The sequence below is a fragment of the Coregonus clupeaformis genome, chromosome 10 (assembly GCF_020615455.1).
Source record: "Coregonus clupeaformis isolate EN_2021a chromosome 10, ASM2061545v1, whole genome shotgun sequence".
NCBI classification, from domain to species: domain Eukaryota; kingdom Metazoa; phylum Chordata; class Actinopteri; order Salmoniformes; family Salmonidae; genus Coregonus; species Coregonus clupeaformis.
The window spans coordinates 22,814,185-22,836,244 of NC_059201.1; the positions used below are offsets into that span (position 1 = coordinate 22,814,185).

Genomic DNA, 22,060 nt, shown 5'->3' on the forward strand with positions numbered 1-22,060 from the left:
ACACTCCATGGTTACATTAATAAAACCCACAGAAAGCAATTTGTTTGCCTCCTAACTGGGATGAGAAATGTCTTGTAGCGTATGTTTAGATTTAGTATGGCTGGTTCCCTGCCTCTAGCATCTGGTTTTAGATAGCATGTCTTCAATACAAAGTATAGAATGGTGGAGAAACCCAGTGTCCTCTCATAGATTGTTACCTCACTGTTGTCTGTATCCAGGTCCAGGAGTTTGAGCATGTCAATGGAAAGTACAGCACTCCAGACTTGATCCCACTTGGACTGGAGTTGAAGAAACTGACCGAGAGTCTGTCATCTGACCCCAACACCCCTGTCCTTGCCAGCCCTGCAGCCACACCCCAGCCTCCTGGCACTCCTGTCCCATCAGGTCAGAGTCACATTCGTTTTTTTGTTTTTTACCAGGTTTGTCTCATTGAGATAAAAAAAACTATTTTCCAAGAGAGACCTGGCCAAAATAGCAGCACACAGTTTCAGACATAATTACAACATAAAACACAAAGCACTACAGTTTAAAAACATACATTTACACATTGAGCAGGCAATACATATTTGGGGAGGTGTGGTGCATCTAGGGGTCAAAACATTGACAGCCCCTCACTTTATTGTCCACCATAGATTTGAGCCTAGCTTTGAACTCATTCAAGGAGACGAGCTCCTGCAGTTTCATGTCCATTTGTAGCTTCTTCCAAGTGGTGACATGAGCTACACATCCTTACCTTGACCAGTGTGTGTTTCACTTATGTTAGTTCGTTAGATTCATTAGACAGGAAATGAGAGACACTGTTGGTGATTGTTTTGCTGTTTTTACAGAGAAGACGGACTCAATCTCAGGGCCTACTGAAGACAAGGAGACCACAGAACTAGAGTACAAGAAGCTACCAGAACTGGAGGTCAGAGTTCACTCCTCTTCTTCTGAAATGTCCCTTTATTGCCCTGTCTCTTATCCTTCTCATCCCTCTCTTTTACTGTCTTCATACTGTACTTTTCCCTTACATCTAATTTTAAATGTTCTTATCATTCAAAACATATATCACCTTTTAATGTAAACGGACTTCTTTCTTTCAACTCTCTCTCTCTCTCTCTCTCTCTCTCTCTCTCTCCATCTATCCATCTATCCATCTATCCATCTATCCATCCATCCATCCATCCATCCATCCATCGGTGATGGTTGTCTCTCCAGACTCATGTAAGAACAGAGTCATCTTCCCAGGTACAGAAGGCTCCTGACAGTGATGAGACAGTGAAGGGCAGCACAGAGGACAAACCAGTCTCCTCAGAGGAGAGTAGTGAAAGGACAGACACACCCTCCACACTTACAGAGACATCCACCAATCCTAAAGAGCCTCCATCCAAACAGACAGAGCTGTCGTCCAATCAAAGCTCACCAAAAGGTGAGTGGTGCATTGCATGGTTATTATGATCCAATGAGATGTAAACGGTTAATGTATTGGCTTTGGTTTGTCCCACCTCAGAAAAATCAGTTGTAACATTTCTCTGTTTTCATTTGGCCATGTGTCTGTCTATGACCCCCTAGCGGAGCCTTGTAGCGAGACAGAGAAGTCCTTAGATAAAGCAGACAGTGATGCTGCCCCAGCCAAACCTGAGGAGAAGGAACTGAAGCCAGGTAAATGCAGAACAGGAAAAACCTGAAAACCTTCTCACTCTTTGAGTAGCAAGGGTGAAAGACACATTACTGTATATTAGTGAGATAACACTTTTTCCTGAGAGTGGAACTCAAAAATGGAATCTAGTCAATCCATTTACTTAGTTGTTTCAGATGAGCCCAAGAGCGAGGACATGCCAGGTCCAGAGGGCCGGCTGAATGGTGAGAAAGAAGCACAGGAGGAGACGGAGGACGTCAGGAGGGAGGTGGAGAAGAACGGCTTCAAAATGAGGTTCATGTTCAACATTGCCGACGGAGGCTTCACAGGTGAGGGATGAGCAGGAGATACAAATAATATGATATATGCCATTTAGCAGACACTTTTATCCAAAACACTTACTCGTGCATACATTTTTCGTATGGGTGGCCCCAGCGGGAATCAAACCTACAATCCTGGTGTTACAAGCGCCATGCTTTACCATTTGAGCCATACAGGACAGCTAAGGTGTAGGAAGGAACACTACATGTTTGGTCAGGTTTAATGTTTGTTATTCTCTGTCAGAGCTACACACCCTGTGGCAGAACGAGGAGCGGGCCGCTGTGTCATCTGGGAAGATGTATGACATCTGGCACCGTCGCCACGACTACTGGCTGCTGGCTGGCATCGTAACGTATCCTTCCTCTGCATCTTACAGAGCTGTTCAGAATTCACAGTGCACAGTAATTCACTTGTCTGGTCTCAGAGGAGCTGAAGTCTTTAAGCAATTTGTGATGTGAAGTTATTTTTATAATGTTTGTTTTCACTGATGGGGGAACCTCAGACATGGCTATGCCCGCTGGCAGGACATTCAGAATGACCCACGTTATGCCATCCTCAATGAGCCCTTCAAGACTGAGATGCACAAGGGGAACTATCTGGAGATGAAGAACAAGTTCCTGGCTCGCCGCTTTAAGGTGAGACACTTGTTGCTGTCATACAAACACATTTCTGAACATCCTGAATCTGAATAGTGGGCGAAACAACAGCAGGCAACTCTCTCTCTCTACTCGCTCTCTCTCTCTACTCTCTCTACTCTCTTTCTCTCTACTCACTCTCACCCTCACTCTCTCTCTCTCTACTCTCTCTCTCTCTACTCTCACTCTCACTCTCACTCTCTCTCTCTCTCTCTCTCTCTCTCTCTCTCTCTCTCTCTCTCTTAATCTTTTTTATTTCACCTTTATTTAACCAGGTAAGCCAGATGAGAACAAGTTCTCATTTACAACTGCGACCTGGCCAAGATAAAGCAAAGCAGTGCGATAAAAACAACAGCACAGAGTTACATATGGGGTAAAACAAAACATAAAGTCAAAAATACAACAGAAAATATATATACAGTGTGTGCAAATGTAGCAAGTTATGGAGTTAAGGCAATAAATAGGCCATAGTGCAAAATAATTACAATTAATATTAACACTGGAATGATAGATGTGCAAGAGATGATGTGCAAATAGAGATACTGGGGTGCAAATGAGCAAAATAAATAACAATATGGGGATGAGGTAGTTGAGTGGGCTAATTTCAGAAGGGCTGTGTACAGGTGCAGTGATCGGTAAGCTGCTCTGACAACTGATGCTTAAAGTTAGTGAGGGAGATAAGAGTCTCCAGCTTCAGAGATTTTTGCAGTTCGTTCCAGTCATTGGCAGCAGAGAACTGGAAGGAATAGCGGCCAAAGGAGGTGTTGGCTTTGGGGATGACCAGTGAGATATACCTGCTGGAGTGCATACTACGGATGGGTGTTGCTATGGTGACCAATGAGCTAATATAAGGCGGGATTTGCCTAGCAGTGATTTATAGATGGCCTGGAGCCAGTGGGTTTGGCGACGAATATGTAGTGAGGACCAGCCAACAAGAGCGTACAGCTCACAGTGGTGGGTAGTATATGGGGCTTTGGTGACAAAATGGATGGCACTGTGATAGACTACATCCAATTTGCTGAGTAGAGTGTTGGAGGCTATTTTGTAAATGACATCGCCAAAGTCAAGGATCGGTAGGATAGTCAGTTTTACAAGGGCATGTTTGGCAGCATGAGTGAAGGAGGCTTTGTTGCGAAATAGGAAGCCGATTCTAGATTTAACTTTGGATTGGAGATGCTTAATGTTAGTCTGGAAGGAGAGTTTACAGTCTAACCAGACACCTAGGTATTTGTAGTTGTCCACATACTCTAGGTCAGACCCGTCGAGAGTATTGATTATAGTCGGGTGGGCGGGTGCCAGCAGCGTTCGATTGAAGAGCATGCATTTAGTTTTACTAGTGTTTAAGAGCAGTTGGAGGCTACGGAAGGAGTGTTGTATGGCATTGATGCTCATTTGGAGGTTTGTTAACACAGTGTCCAATGAAGGGCCAGATGTATACAAAATGGTGTCGTCTGCGTAGAGGTGGATCTGAGAGTCACCAGCAGCAAGAGCGACATCATTGATATACACAGAGAAAAGAGTTGGCCCAAGAATTGAACCCTGTGGCATCCCCATAGAGACTGCCATAGGTCCAGAAAACAGGCCCTCCGATTTGACACATTGAACTCTATCTGAGAAGTAGTTGGTGAACCAGGCGAGGCAGTCATTTGAGAAACCAAGGCTATTTAGTCTGCCAATAAGAATGCGGTGGTTGACAGAGTCGAAAGCCTTGGCCAGGTCGATGAAGACGGCTGCACAGTACTGTCTATTATCGATTGCGGTTATAATATCGTTTAGGACCTTGAGCGTGGCTGAGGTGCACCCATGACCAGCTCGGAAACCAGATTGCATAGCGGAGAAGGTACGGTGGGATTCGAAATGGTCGGTGATCTGTTTGTTAACTTGGCTTTCAAAAACTTTCGAAAGGCAGGGCAGGATGGATATACAGTGGGGGAAAAAAGTATTTAGTCAGCCACCAATTGTGCAAGTTCTCCCACTTAAAAAGATGAAAGAGGCCTGTAATTTTCATCATAGGTACATGTCAACTATGACAGACAAAATGAGGAAAAATCACATTGTAGGATTTTTTATGAATTTATTTGCAAATTATGGTGGAAAATAAGTATTTGGTCACCTACAAACAAGCAAGATTTCTGGCTCTCACAGACCGGTAACTTCTTCTTTAAGAGGATCCTCTGTCCTCCACTCGTTACCTGTATTAATGGCACCTGTTTGAACTTGTTATCAGTATAAAAGACACCTGTCCACAACCTCAAACAGTCACACTCCGAACTCCACTATGGCCAAGACCAAAGAGCTGTCAAAGGACACCAGAAACAAAATTGTAGACCTGCACCAGGCTGGGAAGACTGAATCTGCAATAGGTAAGCAGCTTGGTTTGAAGAAATCAACTGTGGGAGCAATTATTAGGAAATGGAAGACATACAAGACCACTGATAATCTCCCTCGATCTGGGGCTCCACGCAAGATCTCACCCCGTGGGGTCAAAATTATCACAAGAACGGTGAGCAAAAATCCCAGAACCACACGGGGGGACCTAGTGAATGACCTGCAGAGAGCTGGGACCAAAGTAACAAAGCCTACCATCAGTAACACACTACGCCGCCAGGGACTCAAATCCTACAGTGCTAGACGTGGCCTCCCGTTTTAAGCCAGTACATGTCCAGGCCCGTCTGAAGTTTGCTAGAGTGCATTTGGATGATCCAGAAGAGGATTGGGAGAATGTCATATGGTCAGATGAAACCAAAATATAACTTTTTGGTAAAAACTCAACTTGTCGTGTTTGGAGGACAAAGAATGCTGAGTTGCATCCAAAGAACACCATACCTACTGTGAAGCATGGGGGTGGAAACATCATGCTTTGGGTCTGTTTTTCTGCAAAGGGACCAGGACGACTGATCCGTGTAAAGGAAAGAATGAATGGGGCCATGTATCGTGAGATTTTGAGTGAAAACCTCCTTCCATCAGCAAGGGCATTGAAGATGAAATGTGGCTGGGTCTTTCAGCATGACAATGATCCCAAACACACCGCCCGGGCAACGAAGGAGTGGCTTCGTAAGAAGCATTTCAAGGTCCTGGAGTAGCCTAGCCAGTCTCCAGATCTCAACCCCATAGAAAATCTTTGGAGGGAGTTGAAAGTCTGTGTTGCCCAGCGACAGCCCCAAAACATCACTGCATGGAGGAAGGGGCCAAAATACCAGCAACAGTGTGTGAAAACCTTGTGAAGACTTACAGAAAACGTTTGACCTGTGTCATTGCCAACAAAGGGTATATAACAAAGTATTGAGAAACTTTTGTTATTGACCAAATACTTATTTTCCACCATAATTTGCAAATAAATTCATTAAAAATCCTACAATGTGATTTTCTGGATTTTTTTTCCTCATTTTGTCTGTCATAGTTGACGTGTACCTATGATGAAAATTACAGGCCTCTCTCATCTTTTTAAGTGGGAGAACTTGCACAATTGGTGGCTGACTAAATACTTTTTTCCCCCACTGTAGGTCTGTAACAGTTTGGATCTAGAGTGTCACCCCCTTTGAAGAGGGGGATGGCCGCGGCAGCTTTCCAATCTCTGGGGATCTCAGAAGTTACGAAAGAGCGGTTGAACAGGCTAGTAATAGGGGTTGCGACAATTTCGGCGGCTGCAGGATGCAAATTTCTGTTTGAAAAAGCTAGCCTTTGCTTTCCTAACTGCTTGTGTATATTGGTTCCTAACTTCCCTGAAAAGTTGCATATCGCGGGGGCTTTTCGATGCTAATGCAGTACGCCACAGGATGTTTTTGTGCTGGTCAAGGGCAGTCAAGTCTGAGGAGAACCAGGGGCTATATCTGTTCTTAGTTCTGATTTTTTTGAATGGGGCATGCTTATTTAAGATTGAGAGGAAAGCACTTTTAAAGAACAACCAGGCATCCTCTACTGACAGAATGAGATCTATATCCATCCAGGATACCTGGGCCAGGTCAATTAAGAAGGCCTGCTCGCTAAAGTGTTTTAGGGAGCGTTTGACAGTGATGAGGGGTGGTCGTTTGACCGCGGACACGTTACAGACGCAGGCAGTGATCGCTGAGATCCTGGTTGAAGACAGCGGTGTATTTAGAGGGTAAGTTAGTCAGGATGATATCTATGAGGGTGCCCATGTTTACGGATTTAGGGTTGTACCTGGTAGGTTCCTTGATAATTTGTGAGATTGAGGGCATCTAGTTTGGATTGTAGGATGGCCGGGGTGTTAAGCATATCCCAGTTTAGGTTACCAAGCAGTACGAACTCTGAGGATAGATGGGGGGCAATCAATTCACATATGGTGTCCAGGGCACAGTTGGGGTCTGTAGCAAGCGGCAACAGTGAGAGACTTATTTCTGGAAAGGTGGATTTTTAGAAGTAGGAGCTCAAACTGTTTGGGCACAGACCTGGATAGTATGATAGAGCTCTGCAGGCTATCTCTACAGTAGATTGCAACTCCACCCCCTTTGGCAGTTCTATCTAGACGGAAAATGTTGTAGTTGGGGATGGACATTTCTGAATTTTTGGTGGCCTTCCTAAGCCAGGATTCAGACACTGCTAGAACATCAGGGTTGGCGGAGTGTGCTAACGCAGTGAATAACTCAAACTTAGGAATGAGGCTTCTGATGTTAACGTGCAGGAAACCAAGGCTTTTACGGTTACAGAAGTCAACAAATGATAGCTCATGGGGAGTACATTCACAATTACATTTACGTCATTTAGCAGACGCTCTTATCCAGAGCGACTTACAAATAGGTGCATTCACCTTATAGCCAGTGGGATAACCACTTTAAAAAAAAAAAAATGGGGGGGTTGGTTGGAGTAAAGGGGGGGTAGAAGGATTACTTTATCCTATCCCAGGTATTCCTTAAAGAGGTGGGGTTTCAAATGTCTCCGGAAGGTGGTGAGTGACTCCGCTGTCCTGGCGTCGTGAGGGAGCTTGTTCCACCATTGGGGTGCCAGAGCAGCGAACAGTTTTGACTGGGCTGAGCGGGAACTGTGCTTCCGCAGAGGTAGGGGAGCCAGCAGGCCAGAGGTGGATGAACGCAGTGCCCTCGTTTGGGTGTAGGGACTGATCAGAGCCTGAAGGTACGGAGGTGCCGTTCCCCTCACAGCTCCGTAGGCAAGCACCATGGTCTTGTAGCAGATGCGAGCTTCCACTGGAAGCCAGTGGAGTGTGCGGAGGAGCGGGGTGACGTGAGAGAACTTGGGAAGGTTGAACACCAGACGGGCTGCGGCATTCTGGATGAGTTGTAGGGGTTTAATGGCACAGGCAGGGAGCCCAGCCAACAGCGAGTTGCAGTAATCCAGACGGGAGATGACAAGTGCCTGGATTAGGACCTGTGCCGCTTCCTGTGTAAGGCAGGGTCGTACTCTCCGAATGTTGTAGAGCATGAACCTACAGGATCGGGTCACCGCCTTGATGTTAGCGGAGAACGACAGGGTGTTGTCCAGGGTCACGCCAAGGCTCTTCGCACTCTGGGAGGAGGACACAACGGAGTTGTCAACCGTGATGGCGAGATCATGGAACGGGCAGTCCTTCCCGGGAGGAAGAGCAGCTCCGTCTTGCCGAGGTTCAGCTTGAGGTGGTGATCCGTCATCCATACTGATATGTCTGCCAGACATGCAGAGATGCGATTCGCCACCTGGTTATCAGAAGGGGGAAAGGAGAAGATTAGTTGTGTGTCGTCTGTGTAGCAATGATAGGAGAGGCCATGTGAGGATATGACAGAGCCAAGTGACTTGGTGTATAGCGAGAATAGGAGAGGGCCTAGAACTGAGCCCTGGGGACACCAGTGGTGAGAGCACGTGGTGCGGAGACAGCTTCTCGCCACGCCACTTGATAGGAGCGACCGGTCAGGTAGGACGCAATCCAAGAGTGAGCCGCGCCGGAGATGCCCAGCTCGGAGAGGGTGGAGAGGAGGATCTGATGGTTCACAGTATCAAAGGCAGCAGGCAGGTCTAGAAGGACAAGAGCAGAGGAGAGAGAGTTAGCTTTAGCAGTGCGGAGAGCCTCCGTGACACAGAGAAGAGCAGTCTCAGTTGAATGACCAGTCTTGAAACCTGACTGGTTTGGATCAAGAAGGTCATTCTGAGAGAGATAGCAAGAGAGTTGGCTAAAGACGGCACGCTCAATAGTTTTGGAGAGAAAAGAAAGAAGGGATACTGGTCTGTAGTTGTTGACATCAGAGGGATCGAGTGTTGGTTTTTTGAGAAGGGGTGCAACTCTCGCTCTCTTGAAGACGGAAGGGACATAGCCAGCGGTCAAGGATGAGTTGATCAGCGAGGTGAGGTAAGGGAGAAGGTCACCGGAGATGGTCTGGAGAAGAGAGGAGGGGATAGGGTCAAGCGGGCAGGTTGTTGGGCGGCCGGCCGTCACAAGTCGCAAGATTTTATCTGGAGAGAGCGGGGAGAAAGAAGTCAAAGCATAGGGTAGGGCAGTGTGAGCAGGACCAGCAGTGTCATTTGACTTAACAAACGAGGATCGGATGTCGTCAACCTTCTTTTCAAAATGGTTGACGAAGTCATCCATAGAGAGGGAGGAGGGTGGGGGGAGGGGGAGGAGGATTCAGCAGGGAGGAGAAGGTGGCAAAGAGCTTCCTAGGGTTAGAGGCAGATGCTTGGAATTTAGAGTGGTAGAAAGTGGCCTTAGCAGCAGAAACAGATGAAGAAAATGTAGAGAGGAGGGAGTGAAAAGATGCCAGGTCCGCAGGGAGTCTAGTTTTCCTCCATTTCCGCTCGGCTGCCGGAGCCCTGTTCTGTGAGCTCGCAATGAGTCATCAAGCCACGGAGCTGGAGGGGAGGACCGAGCCGGCCGGGAGGATAGGGGACATAGAGAGTCAAAGGATGCAGAAAGGGAGGAGATGAGGGTTGAGGAGGCAGAATCAGGAGATTGGAGGGAGAAGGATTGAGCAGAGGGAAGAGATGATAGGATGGAAGAGGAGAGAGTAGCGGGAGAGAGAGAGCGAAGGTTGCGACGGCGCATTACCATCTGAGTAGGGGCAGAGTGAGTAGTGTTGGAGGAGAGCGAGAGAGAAAAGGATACAAAGTAGTGGTCGGAGACATGGAGGGGAGTTGCAGTGAGATTAGTAGAAGAACAGCATCTAGTAAAGATGAGGTCAAACGTATTGCCTGCCTTGTGAGTAGGGGGACGGTGAGGGGTGAGGTCAAAAGAGGAGAGGAGTGGAAAGAAGGAGGCAGAGAGAAATGAGTCAAAGGTAGACGTAGGGAGGTTGAAGTCCCCAGAACTGTGAGGGGTGAGCCATCCTCAGGAAAGGAACTTATCAAGGCGTCAAGCTCATTGATGAACTCTCCAAGGGAACCTGGAGGGCGATAAATGACAAGGATATTAAGCTTAAATGGGATAGTGACTGTGACAGCATGGAATTCAAATGAGGAGATAGACAGATGGGTCAGGGGAAAAATAGAGAATATCCACTTGGGAGAGATGAGGATTCCTGTGCCACCACCCCGCTGACCAGATGCTCTCGGGGTATGCGAGAACACATGGTCAAACGAGGAGAGAGCAGTAGGAGTAGCAGTGTTTTCAGTGGTAATCCATGTTTCCGTCAGCGCCAAGAAGTCGAGGGACTGGAGGGTAGCATAGGCTGAGATGAACTCTGCCCTGTTGGCAGCAGAACGGCAGTTCCAGAGGCTGCCTGAGACCTGGAACTCCATGTGGGTGGTGCGTGCAGGGACCACCAGGTTAGAGAGGCAGCAGCCACGCGGTGTGAGGCGTTTGTATAGCCTGTGTGGAGAGGAGAGAACAGGGATAGACAGAGGCATAGTTGACAGGCTGCAGAAAATGGCTACAATAATGCAAAGGAGATCGGAATGAAATGAACTAAACATCTGGGAAAGGAGAGAGCGGGGCCTCCCTCACCACAACACCCAAATATAACTCTCCCAACTTCCACCTCAGAAACTATAATTGTTGTAAACTACAGCGGTTCAATGTTTTCTAGGAATAGACTAACTTAGTTTATTCAGCTAGCTAACTAGGTACAGTATTCTTCTGTGAAAATCGTCCAGGGCACCTAGTCTTAAGACGCCACAGCCAGCTAGCATGCCGAACTCCAACAACACGGTTTAGCACCAATACTCGGCCACAACAAACCACCAGTGTGTCAACACGCCAAGCAGATCGTTCGTGTCCGTGTCTAACGTTGTGGGTTAGTCCCGACAGCTTGAGCAAGTCCGTCGTCAACTTATTCAGCCAGTTAGTTAGCTAGAATAGTTAGCATACTAGCTAGCCATTGCTTTCAGACAAAGAAGAAACCCCTCCTTTCACGGCACGAACACACAGAGAAAGCCAAGCTAACGTTAACTAGTCACCCATGTCCCGAATTCCTTGAACGACTCTGGCTACCAATATGTAAAAACAAAACACAAATGTAGGTTATGACTTACCCCTAGCAGCTACTGTTAGCTAGCCAAGTGCAAAGCTAGCCACTGAATTGAGTCAGCCAGTTCGCGTCTGTTTGCTAGGTCGTTCCAGCTATTGTTTACTAGTAGCTATCCAGGTAGCAACAAGCTAGCTAAATTTCAAGCACAGTAGCCACTTACTACCTAACGTTAACGGTTCAGACAATGATTAGTCAACAACAACATCCATTTGGTTGCAGCTAGCTAGTTGCGATGATCCGGTGTTAAAGGTCCAGTGATTTAGTGATTCCGGCAGAAAATCCGATATGTTCTGGGTCGATAACGCGCTGTGCAGACAGTGCAGACTGGCCGATAATAGTCCAGGCTAGAGCTGGCTGGTAGGTAGTGCAGGCCACGGACAATGGTGAAAAACCGCTAACGGTGACTAATAGCAAGTAGCTAGTTAGCTGGCTACTCCCGTCCAGTAGACAAAGAGGTAGATAGCCTGGATATGGGCCTGGCACGAGGCTAGCTCAAGGCTAACTGGTGCTTGCTTCGGGGGCAGTGGTGATTAGCCTACAGCAACATCCATTCAGTTGCGGCTAGCTAGTTGTGATCCGGTGTTAAGGTCCAGTGATTCAGTTATTCCGGCAGAACATCTGATGTTCTGGGTGAAAACCGCTAACGGTGGCTAATAGCAAGTAGCTAGTTAGCTGGCTAGCTAGTTTCAACTGGAGATTCTAGATAAAGGTGAGTAAATAAATATAATCCGTTCCACATTGAGTGAGGCGGGTTGCAGGAATGTATATTTAGTAGAAGGATGAAAAGTGTGATAGGGAAATATATGTAAAATACAAAACAAAATAAAAAAAACAGGCTATTTACATGGACAAACAGAGAACACGACCGCACTGCTACACCATCTTGGATATCTCTCTCTCTCAGCTGTTGGAGCAGGCTCTGGTGATAGAGGAGCAGTTAAGGAGGGCAGCGTACCTGAATATGACCCAGGACCCCAGCCACCCGGCCATGGCCCTGAATACCCGCTTTGCTGAGGTGGAGTGTCTGGCTGAGTCTCACCAGCACCTGTCCAAGGAGTCTCTGGCCGGGAACAAGCCAGCCAACGCTGTGCTGCACAAAGGTCTGTCATCTCCCAGTGTGTACACAGCAGCAGGACTAAAACACTGTCTACAAACTCAAGATCTGGGTGAATAAAAATTAAGTATTGCATCAACTGTAGATAAGATTGGATACATTAGTGCATTCTTGTCATTGATGGTGCGTGCATGTGTGTGTGTATTCCAGTACTGAACCAGCTGGAGGAGCTGCTGAGTGATATGAAGGCGGATGTGACGCGACTTCCCAACATGTTGTCCCGGATCCCCCCGGTGTCTGCCCGACTGCAGATGTCTGAGAGGAGCATCCTCAGCCGCCTCACCAGCCGCGGCAACGAACCTCCGCCCCAACAGGTACTGTACAGGCATGGGCTCGGTTATGGTGATAGGTGGGTTAGGATTTGTACAATTAGGTTTAGTTTGGTTGGGACAAGATTAGGTTCAGGGTTCTGTAGATTTGGCTTTGTTTAGTTGGGGTGGTTTGGTTTGGTAAGTAATTTTGGTTGATTCCTTCATTGACAGGGTGTGTAAAATGTGTTCTGTACTCTACCTCCAGCCGTTCAGCCAGGGCTCATTTGCCTGTTCCCAGATGTACAGCACTGGTTTTGGGGGCAGCTTCCGGGGGCCTGTGGGAGGAGCCATGGTCAACTACAGCCAGATGCCCCTGGGACCCTACGTCAGTGGTAAGAGGCCTGTCTCTGCATGACTGTATTTCTAACTGTAGGATAAGATGTTTCATATCTGATCAGCTGAGGACAGATGGAACACTGTAAGATGAAATGCTACTCTGCGTCCCTTTCTAATAATATGTTAGGGAATGAATAGCTTAAAATGTTTTATGTGGGTCATTTATTTTTCTGAGAACACTTTCTTTGGTATCCCTGTTTGGTATCCCTTCACCCCCCCTCCCCAAATTATTCCCCCCTTGGGGCCCCCTCTTCTAGTGTCCAACGGCCCCCCACCCCCGTCCAGCCACCTGGACAAGAAGTCCTGCGACCCGCTGAGGGACGTCACCACCCCTGATCTCAAGTCAGGCAAGCCCAGTGATGTCATCTGTATTGAAGATTAGATCAGCTACCCCAAAACTGATCTGGAGTCAGCCAAGCCCAGGGATGTCAACTATTATATCAAGGATTACAGAATCCCCCCCCACCCCCTCCTCATCCTCCCCTCCTGCAAGAAGCTCTCTGTCTATGGATCAGAGGATAAACCTAGGAATAATACATAGATGTATTTATCTATCGTATCAATTGCACTTCTATCTTTCAAGGATTCTTCAACATACTTCATGCAGTAGCTATTTGCTTTTATGACTTAGGTTGGTGAGTCAAGCAGAGGAACTGTCTATTAGGATGTGAGAGTCAAACGACTCAGACGCCAGACTTCTGCTACCTGACACGTGGAAGGGAAGTGATCTTATAGAATGCCTGGAACCGCCCTGTCTGAAGGGGAAAGTCTTGGCTACAGGAAGAGCAGCAAAAAGTGAAAGTACACATGGTGGATGAGCCGGTGGAGGTGCCAATGCTCTGGAGCTGCTGTAATGAGAATCATTTGTGTCTATTCGTTGACTTTAGGCCTGGCTCTGCTCCTTCATTCCGGGTCTTTTCCTTCTGCGTTCATCTTTGGCCTTTTCTTTGTGCATCGGGACTGACCTCTGCTGGAGCTGTGTGCTTTAGCTACGTACATATAGAAGGAAAATAGAACTATGAAGGCATAAGGCTCCCATCCTAGAATTATAGAGATGATAAGTGGGTGCTGATACGGCAGCCAATTCTCTGATTATGTTTACTACATGTTTGTTTTTATAGTTTTATGGCAGAGCCTTGAGTTGGAACTTGTAAGAATAAAAGTGACTTTAAGGAAGTACAGCTGCACTATGCCTCAACCCCTAAAGACTGCCATCTCCCTCCTCTGGAGGAAGTGATCCTAGTTACAGAGCTGCATTCGCTACTAATATACCAGGGTTTCTCCCTTGTAATGTACATAGTTCAAGAGACTGCTGTTTATTTTGCCTTGCATAATCATTGTGAATTTAACGCAAACATGCATAAAACTGGAACAGGCTGGATTAGTGCAAAAAGTGAAGATCACATAGAAGTTACTAGCCTATTTCTGCAAATGTTACGTACATGTTTTCTTTAACATTTGAATGTGATTATTGTCTGTTAAGCCAAACCCCAGGGCCATGAAGAGTGTGTGCTATAAACAGAATCTCCTCCTGTCCATCATATGGTTGGGATGTCAAGCTAATTGTGTGATGTACATGGTGCTGGATGGGAGGGATCCTGTCGCCTTTACCATATACAGTTATTGTGTTATAGTTCCCCAAAGCCCCTCCCTCCCTCTTCCTTTGTGAGAAATGAAAAACTAAAAAGTGCTTACGACACTACGTCACCTTTTGGCCTAGGTTTAATGTTTTCCATGAAATGTGCGTTATTGTGTGTTCTTCATGTTAAGGTAAAGTGTTATTTCAGAATGTACTGCTTTAGTGCCACTAAAATAGGGCTGCTCACTCCATGTCCCTGATGGCTAATGTCCCAGATTGTATGCTTGATAATCTTATAAGTGGGTGGAATTCTTTCCATTGAGAACTGAGGGCAGTGGTTGAATCAGATAGATAATTCAATCATCAATAGATTATAATCTTCATAGAGTTTGATAGCCATCAAGGACCAATGTTGGATAGCCATACAGTAAAAGTATCAAAAGCTGTTTTTTTTTCTTGTTTTTTTATGTTTAGTTTTATATGGGTTCCTTGGAAGGGAACTGTTTATTGCATTACGTGTTGTGAGGACTAAACCGTATCAGAGCGACAGCATGGATTCACTTGACAATACTGTTTATTCCAACTGTCTGCTAATGTGATTGTCCAAAGTGAAACTACCTTTTTATATGTTCAATGAGACTTCATTTGTTCAGATTTTTCATGAATGTGTGTTTTACATTTTCTCATTGAAAACCTTAAAGGCCCAGTGCAGTCAAAAATGTGATTTTCCTGTGTTTAATTTTTTCCACACTGAGGTTGGAATAATACTGTGAAAATGATGAAAATGCCCTTTTAGTGTAAGAGCTGTTTGAAAAGACTGGCTGAAATTTCAGCCTGTTTTGGTGGGATTGATTTTTGGTGACATCACCAGGTGGTAAATTTGTTAAAAGACCAATAAGAAAGAGAGTTCCAAACCTCTCAATAACAGCTAGTTTTCAGTTTGACCTCCCCACTCAGACCAGACAGTCCTAGCAAAATTCTTGCTTGAGATATTGTTCTTTGCTAAGAAGCTATTTTTGTTTCATTTTTATCATTTAAATTTAAGTTAATCACAGTAAGGTACTTAATTGTTACCCGGAAATGATTTTATATTAAGATAAGATATTGGACCTTTAAATGCGATGTTTGCTCTTATTTTTCTCTCAAAGACTAGCGGCATGACCTATTTGTATTGTTTTTAATGACACGGCTATAGCGCTCATGTGGAGGTCTTGAGAAAGGATTTGTTTATGGACTGTCCTGAACTGAAGAGATTACTGTATACAGGATGTGATTGTAGCTCTGCTCTATAGGCTTTTTATATGAATGTCCTGAGGTGCTCTGTTGGCTGAATAGTGTTACTGCTCAGTGTCTGACTGTCTTCTCAGACAAAGCACTTTACCTGAAGTTTAACTGAGTGCAGTATCACACGGCCTTGACTGATCTCATTAAATTACAAACACAACAATAGATATTGGCCAGTTAAGATAGGAATTCCTAACAAATAGGGCACATGTCAGTTCTTAGGCTATTATTTTGCACCCAATTGAGTGTGTGTTTATCAGTGCTGTTCTGTCCATGGAGTGTACAGTCCCAGTGTTTCTGTTCAGCCTGTTACTAAATTTTTAAGTCATATGAGGGTCCCTGTGTGGACTAGCTATAGTGTAGGTTTGGATGGTTTGGACAAGACCCACACCTTGTCATTGATTGGATTAGTGTCCCTGGACAGCAGCATATAACAACGCTATGTACATACTAAGATTTACAGTGCTTTGTCTCTCTCATACTCTTATCGATCATGTATCTAGCTACACAGTATGCATGAGAGAAACTGAATGTTGCAGGGTAGTTGCCATAGAACTGCAATGTGCGCACAGGATGTGTTCAATCAAATCCACATGTCTGTTTCCTTACGGAGTGCCGAAGTGACTATGAAATCAAAAGTGTTTAAATGAAATGCAATCAAACTGAAGTCAGTATGAATGTAATGTGTATGTAAGAAGGCCTCAGTCTAATACTATAAATATATTTACAGTGTATGTACATGCTTATAAACAAGGCTTCAAAAGCTACCAAAAGACCCTGGTAAAGGCACCTTTGTTGCAGTGAATGTACAGCATGTGAAATGTTTTGTATGAAGGTTCAATTTGGTAAGGTTCAGAGATGGTTGCTCTGTGTAGCTAGCTTTGAGAGAGACATTGAATTTAAGCAGTGTTATAATGGTACAGATGTTTGTGCTAAATTGCAAATGAATGAAAAACAGTGAATTGTCATCTTTTACTTTGGACTCTGTGTATTTGTTCAATGTGTTTTAATAAATCCTCTCAACAACAATAGACATACCTCATTGCTTAAATGCACATCTGAGAAAATAAGCAAATTCTCAGTTTGAGTATGCGTGAACTGTGAAGTTTGATATTTTAAGTTGACTTTCTGTTGCTCAGAGTGAAACCCACAGGGTACGCAGACGACACCATTTTGTATACATCTGGCCCTTCATTGGACACTGTGTTAACAAACCTCCAAACTAGCTTCAATGCCATACAACACTCCTTCCGTAGCCTCCAACTGCTCTTAAACACTAGTAAAACTAAATGCATGCTCTTCAATTGAACGCTGCTGGCACCCGCCCACCTGACTAGAATCACTACTCTCGGCGAGTCTGACCTAGAGTATGTGGACAACTACAAATACCTAGGTGTCTGGTTAGACTGTAAACTCTCCTTCCAGACTCACATTAAGCATCTCCAATCCAAAGTTAAATCTAGAATATTCCTATTTCGCAACAAAGCCTCCTTCACTCATGCTGCTAAACATGCCCTCGTTAAACTGACTGTCCTACCGATCCTTGACTTCGGCGATGTCATTTACAAAATAGCCTCCAACACTCTACTCAGCAAATTGGATGTAGTCTATCACAGTGCCATCTGTTTTGTCACCAAAGCCCCATATACTACCCACCACTGTGACCAGTACGCTCTTGTTGGCTGGTCCTCACTACATATTCGTCGCCAAACCCACTGGCTCCAGGTCATCTATAAATCCATGTATTTTTTGGGCGGCCAACCTTCCTTTTATTTTATTTTATTTTATTTTATTTATTTTTGGTCATCCCCAAAATCAACACCTCCTTTGGCCGCCATTCCTTCCAGTTCTCTGCTGCCAATGACTGGAACGAACTGCAAACATCTCTGAAGCTGGAGACTCTTATCTCCCTCACTAACTTTAAGCATCAGTTGTCAGAGCAGCTTACCTGTTGGAGGAGCAGCTTACTGCACCTTTACACAGCCCATCTGAAATTAGCCCACCCAACTACCTCATCCCCATATTGTTATTTATTTTGCTCATTTGCACCCCAGTATCTCTATTAGCACATCATCTCTTGCACATCTATCATTCCAGTGTTAATACTAAATTGTAATTATTTTGCACTATGGCCTATTTATTGCCTTACCTCCATAACTTGCTACATTTGCACATACTGTATATATATTTTCTGTTGTATTTTTGACTTTATGTTTTGTTTACCCCATATGTAACTCTGTGTTGTTGTTTTTTATCGCACTGCTTTGCTTTATCTTGGCCAGGTCGCAGTTGTAAATGAGAACTTGTTCTCAACTGGCTTACCTGGTTAAATAAAGGTGAAAATAAAAAATAAAATAAAATAAAAGGAAGGTTGGCCGCCCAAAAAATACATGGAACAGGACAAATGAGGAGGAGATGAAGATTGCAGGAACCACCTGGAATGAAGTCAAGAAAACGTTCCAGAACAGAGTTTTCTGGAGATGCAGCTCTGAGGCCCTTTTCTCCAGTAGGAGCTGAAAGGAATAAGCCAAGTAAGTCAAGTTGCCCTGAAACAAAAATAAAGAGAATTAATAAACTGTAGAAAAGCTTTTCTGATCGCTGTAGATGTGTTTTGAACTGTTTATAGTTTGATTTTAGAACTGCAGGCTTGTTAATGGGGCCTGACCTCCGATCTAACCTCATCCTGATGTCTGCCAGCGGTCCAGGTCACTCACTGCCTTGCCGTAAAGTAAAATGTACTTAGGAGCAGAAATAGAGCCATTGACATAATAGGTCAGAGGTCAAGATATTCAGCCAATCACAGTTTTTACAGTACATTATTATCTTTCCTTGACTAGATAAATTGGCTTCATCAATAAGTGCATCGATGACGTCGTCCCCACAGTGACCGTACGTACATACCCCAACCAGAAGCCATGGATTACAGGGAACATCCGCACTGAGCTAAAGGGTAGAGCTGCCGCTTTCAAGGAGCGGGACTCTAACCTGGACACCTATAAGAAATCCTGCTATGCCCTTCGACGAACCATCAAACAGGCAAAGAGTCAATACAGGACTAAGATTGAATCGTACTACACCGCCTCCAACGCTTGTCAGATCTGGCAGGGCTTGCAAACTATTACAGACTACAAAGGGAAGCACAGCCTCGAGCTGTCCAGTGACACAAGCCTACCAGAGGAGCTAAATCACTTTATGCTCGGTTCGAGGCAAGCAACACTGAAGCATGCATGAGAGCATCAGCTGTCCAGGATGACTATGTGATCACGCTCTCCGTAGCCGATGTGAGTAAGACTTTTAAGCAGGTCAACATTCACAAGGCCGCAGGGCCAGACGGATTACCAGGACGTGTACTCCAAGTGTGCACTGACCAACTGGCAAGTGTCTTCACTGACATTTTCAACATGTCCCTAACTGAGTCTGTAATACCAACATGTTTCAAGCAGACCACCATAGTCCCTGTGTCGAAGAACACTAAGATATCCTGCCTAAATGACTACCGACCCGTAGCACTCACGTCTGTAGCCATGAAGTGCTTTGAAAGGCTGGTAATGGCTCACATCAACACCATTATCCCAGAAACCCTAGACCCGCTCAAATTTGCATACCGCGCCAATAGATCCATAGATGATGCAATCTCTATTGCACTCCACACTGCCCTTTCCCACCCGGACAAGAGGAACACCTACGTGAGAATGCTATTCATTGACTACAGCTCAGTGTTCAACACCATCGTGCCCTCAAAGCTCATCACTAAGCTAATGACCCTGGGACTAAACACCTCCCTCTGCAACTGGATCCTGGACTTCCTAATGGGCCGCCCCCAGGTGGTAAGGGTAGGTAACAACACATCTGCCACGCTTATCCTCAACACGGGGGCCCCTCAGGGGTGCGTGCTTAGTCCCCTCCTGTACTCCCTGTTCACCCATGACTGCATGGCCAAGCACGACTCCAACACCATCATTAAGTTTGCCGACAACACAACCGACAACGATGAGACAGCCTATAGGGAGGAGGTCAGAGACCTGGCCGTGTGGTGCCAGGATAACAACCTCTCCCTCAATGTGATCAAGACAAAGGAGATGACTGTGGACTACAGGAAAAAAAAGAGGACTGAGCACGCCCCCATTCTCATCGACGGGGCTGTAGTGGAACAGGTTGAGAGCTTCAAGTTCCTTTGTGTCCACATCACCAACAAACTATCATGGTCCAAACACACCAAGACAGTCGTGAAGAGGGCACGAAAAAGCCTATTCCCCCTCAGGAGACTGAAAAGATTTGGCATGGGTCCTCAAATCCTCAAAAAGTTATACAGCTGCACCATCGAGAGCATCCTGACTGGTTGCATCACGGCCTGGTATGGCAACTGCTCGGCCTCCGACTGCAAGGCACTACAGAGGGTAGTGCGTACGGCCCAGTACATCACTGGTCCAAGCTTCCTACCATCCAGGACCTCTATACCAGGCGGTGTCAGAGGAAGGCCCTAAAAATTGTCAAAGACTCCAGCCACCCTAGTCATAGACTGTTCTCTCTGCTACCACACAGCAAGCGGTACCGGAGCGCCAAGTCTACGTCCAAAAGGCTTCTTAACAGCTTCTACCCCCAAGCCATAAGACTCCTGAACAGCTAATCATGGCTACCCGGACTATTTGCATTGCCCACCCCACCCCCTCTTTTATTCTGCTACTACTCTATATATTATCACTTTAACTCTACCCACTTGTACAGTTGAAGTTGGAAATGTACATACACCTTAGCCAAATACATTTAAATTCAGTTTTTAACAATTTCTGACATTTAATCCTAGTAAAAAGTCCCTGTCTTAGGTCAGTTAGGATCACCACTTTATTTTAATAATGTACAATGTCAGAATAATAGTAGAGAGAATGATTTATTTCAGCTTTTATTTCTTTCATCATATTCCCAGTGGGTCAGAGGTTTACATACACTCAATTAGTATTTGGTAGCATTGCCTTTAAATTGTTTAACTTGGTTCAAACGTTTCGAGTAGCCTTCCACAAGCTTCCCACAATAAGTTGGGTGAATTCTGGCCCATTCCTCCTGACAGAGCTGGTGTAACTGAGTCAGGTTTATAGGCCTCCTTGCTCGCACACGCTTTTTCAGTTCTGCCCACAGAGTTTCTATAGGATTGAGGTCAGGGCTTTGTGATGGCCACTCCAATACCTTGACTTTGTTGTCCTTAAGCCATTTTGCCACAACTTTGGAAGTATGCTTGGGGTCATTGTCCATTTGTAAGACCCATTTGCGACCAAGCTTTAACTTCCTGACTGATGTCTTGAGATGTTGCTTCATTATATCCACATAATTTTCCTTCCTCATGATGCCATCTGTTTTGTGAAGTGCACCAGCCCCTCCTGCAGCAAAGCACCCCCACAGCATGATACTGCCACCCCGTGCTTCACGGTTGGGATGGTGTTCTTCGGCTTGCAAGCTTCCCCCTTTTTCCTCCAGACATAACGAAGGTCATTATGGCCAAACAGTTCTATTTTTGTTTCATCAGACCAGAGGACATTTCTCCAAAAAGTACAATCTTTCTCCCCATGTGCAGTTGCAAACCATAGTCTGGCTTTTTTATGGCGATTTTGGAGCAGTGGCTTCTTCCTTGCTGAGCGGCCTTTCAGGTTATGTCAATATAGGATTTGTTTTACTCTGGATATAGATACTTTTGTACCTGTTTCCTCCAGTATCTTCACAAGGTCCTTTGCTGTTGTTCTGGGATTGATTTGCACTTTTCGCACCAAAGTATGTTCATCTCTAGGAGACAGAACGCGTCTCCTTCCTGAGCGGTATGACGGCTGCATGGTCCCATGGTGTTTATACTTGGGTACTATTGTTTGTACAGATAATTCAAGCAATTGGAAATTGCTCCCAAGGATGAACCAGACTTGTGGGGGTTAAGAAAAATTTCTGAGGTCTTGGCTGATTTCTTTAGATTTTCCAATGATGTCAAGCAAAGAGGCACTGAGTTTGAAGGTAGGCCTTGAAATACATCCACAGGTACACCTCCAATTGACTCAAATGATGTCAATTAGCCTATCAGAAGCTTCTAAAACCATTACATAATTTTCTGGAATTTTCCAAGCTGTTTAAAGGCACAGTCAACTTAGTGTATGTAAACTTCTGACCCACTGGAATTGTGATACAGTGAATTATAAGTGAAATAATCTGTAAACAATTGTTGGAAAAATTACTTGTGTCATGCACAAAGTAGATGTCCTAACCGACTTGCCAAAACTATAGTTTGTTAACAAGAAATGTGTGGAGTGGTTGAAAAACAAGTTTTAATGACTCCAACCTAAGTGTATGTAAACTTCCGACTTCAACTGTACATATTACCTCAATTACCTCGACTAACTGTTGCCCCCGCACATTGACACTACCGGTACCCCCTGTATATAGCCTCCCTACTGTTATTTTATTTTATTGCTGCTCTTTA

General features: G+C 45.2%; 1 protein-coding gene across 9 annotated transcripts in view; it reads left to right on the top strand.

Moving 5' to 3' along the window:
• Positions 1 to 15,089, top strand: part of LOC121575366 (chromodomain-helicase-DNA-binding protein 5) — a 44,551-nt gene extending 29,462 nt beyond the window's left edge. For 5 of the 9 annotated variants that reach the window (XM_041888413.1, XM_041888414.1, XM_041888417.1 and 2 more), the window contains 11 exons: positions 219 to 384; positions 828 to 907; positions 1,198 to 1,408; positions 1,552 to 1,641; positions 1,786 to 1,947; positions 2,183 to 2,291; positions 2,442 to 2,574; positions 11,887 to 12,148; positions 12,247 to 12,410; positions 12,613 to 12,739; positions 13,001 to 13,200. In XM_041888413.1, coding sequence (XP_041744347.1) covers positions 219 to 384; positions 828 to 907; positions 1,198 to 1,408; positions 1,552 to 1,641; positions 1,786 to 1,947; positions 2,183 to 2,291; positions 2,442 to 2,574; positions 11,887 to 12,148; positions 12,247 to 12,410; positions 12,613 to 12,739; positions 13,001 to 13,125 — 1,629 coding nt within the window. In that variant the 3' untranslated portion in view covers positions 13,126 to 13,200. Of the gene's footprint in view, positions 1 to 218; positions 385 to 827; positions 908 to 1,197; positions 1,409 to 1,551; positions 1,642 to 1,785; positions 1,948 to 2,182; positions 2,292 to 2,441; positions 2,575 to 11,886; positions 12,149 to 12,246; positions 12,411 to 12,612; positions 12,740 to 13,000; positions 13,201 to 13,374 lie in introns of those variants that run through there. The other 4 variants (XM_041888416.1, XM_041888420.1, XM_041888419.1 and 1 more) reach the window with 3 other exon arrangements.
• The last annotated feature ends 6,971 nt before the right edge of the window (positions 15,090 to 22,060 follow it).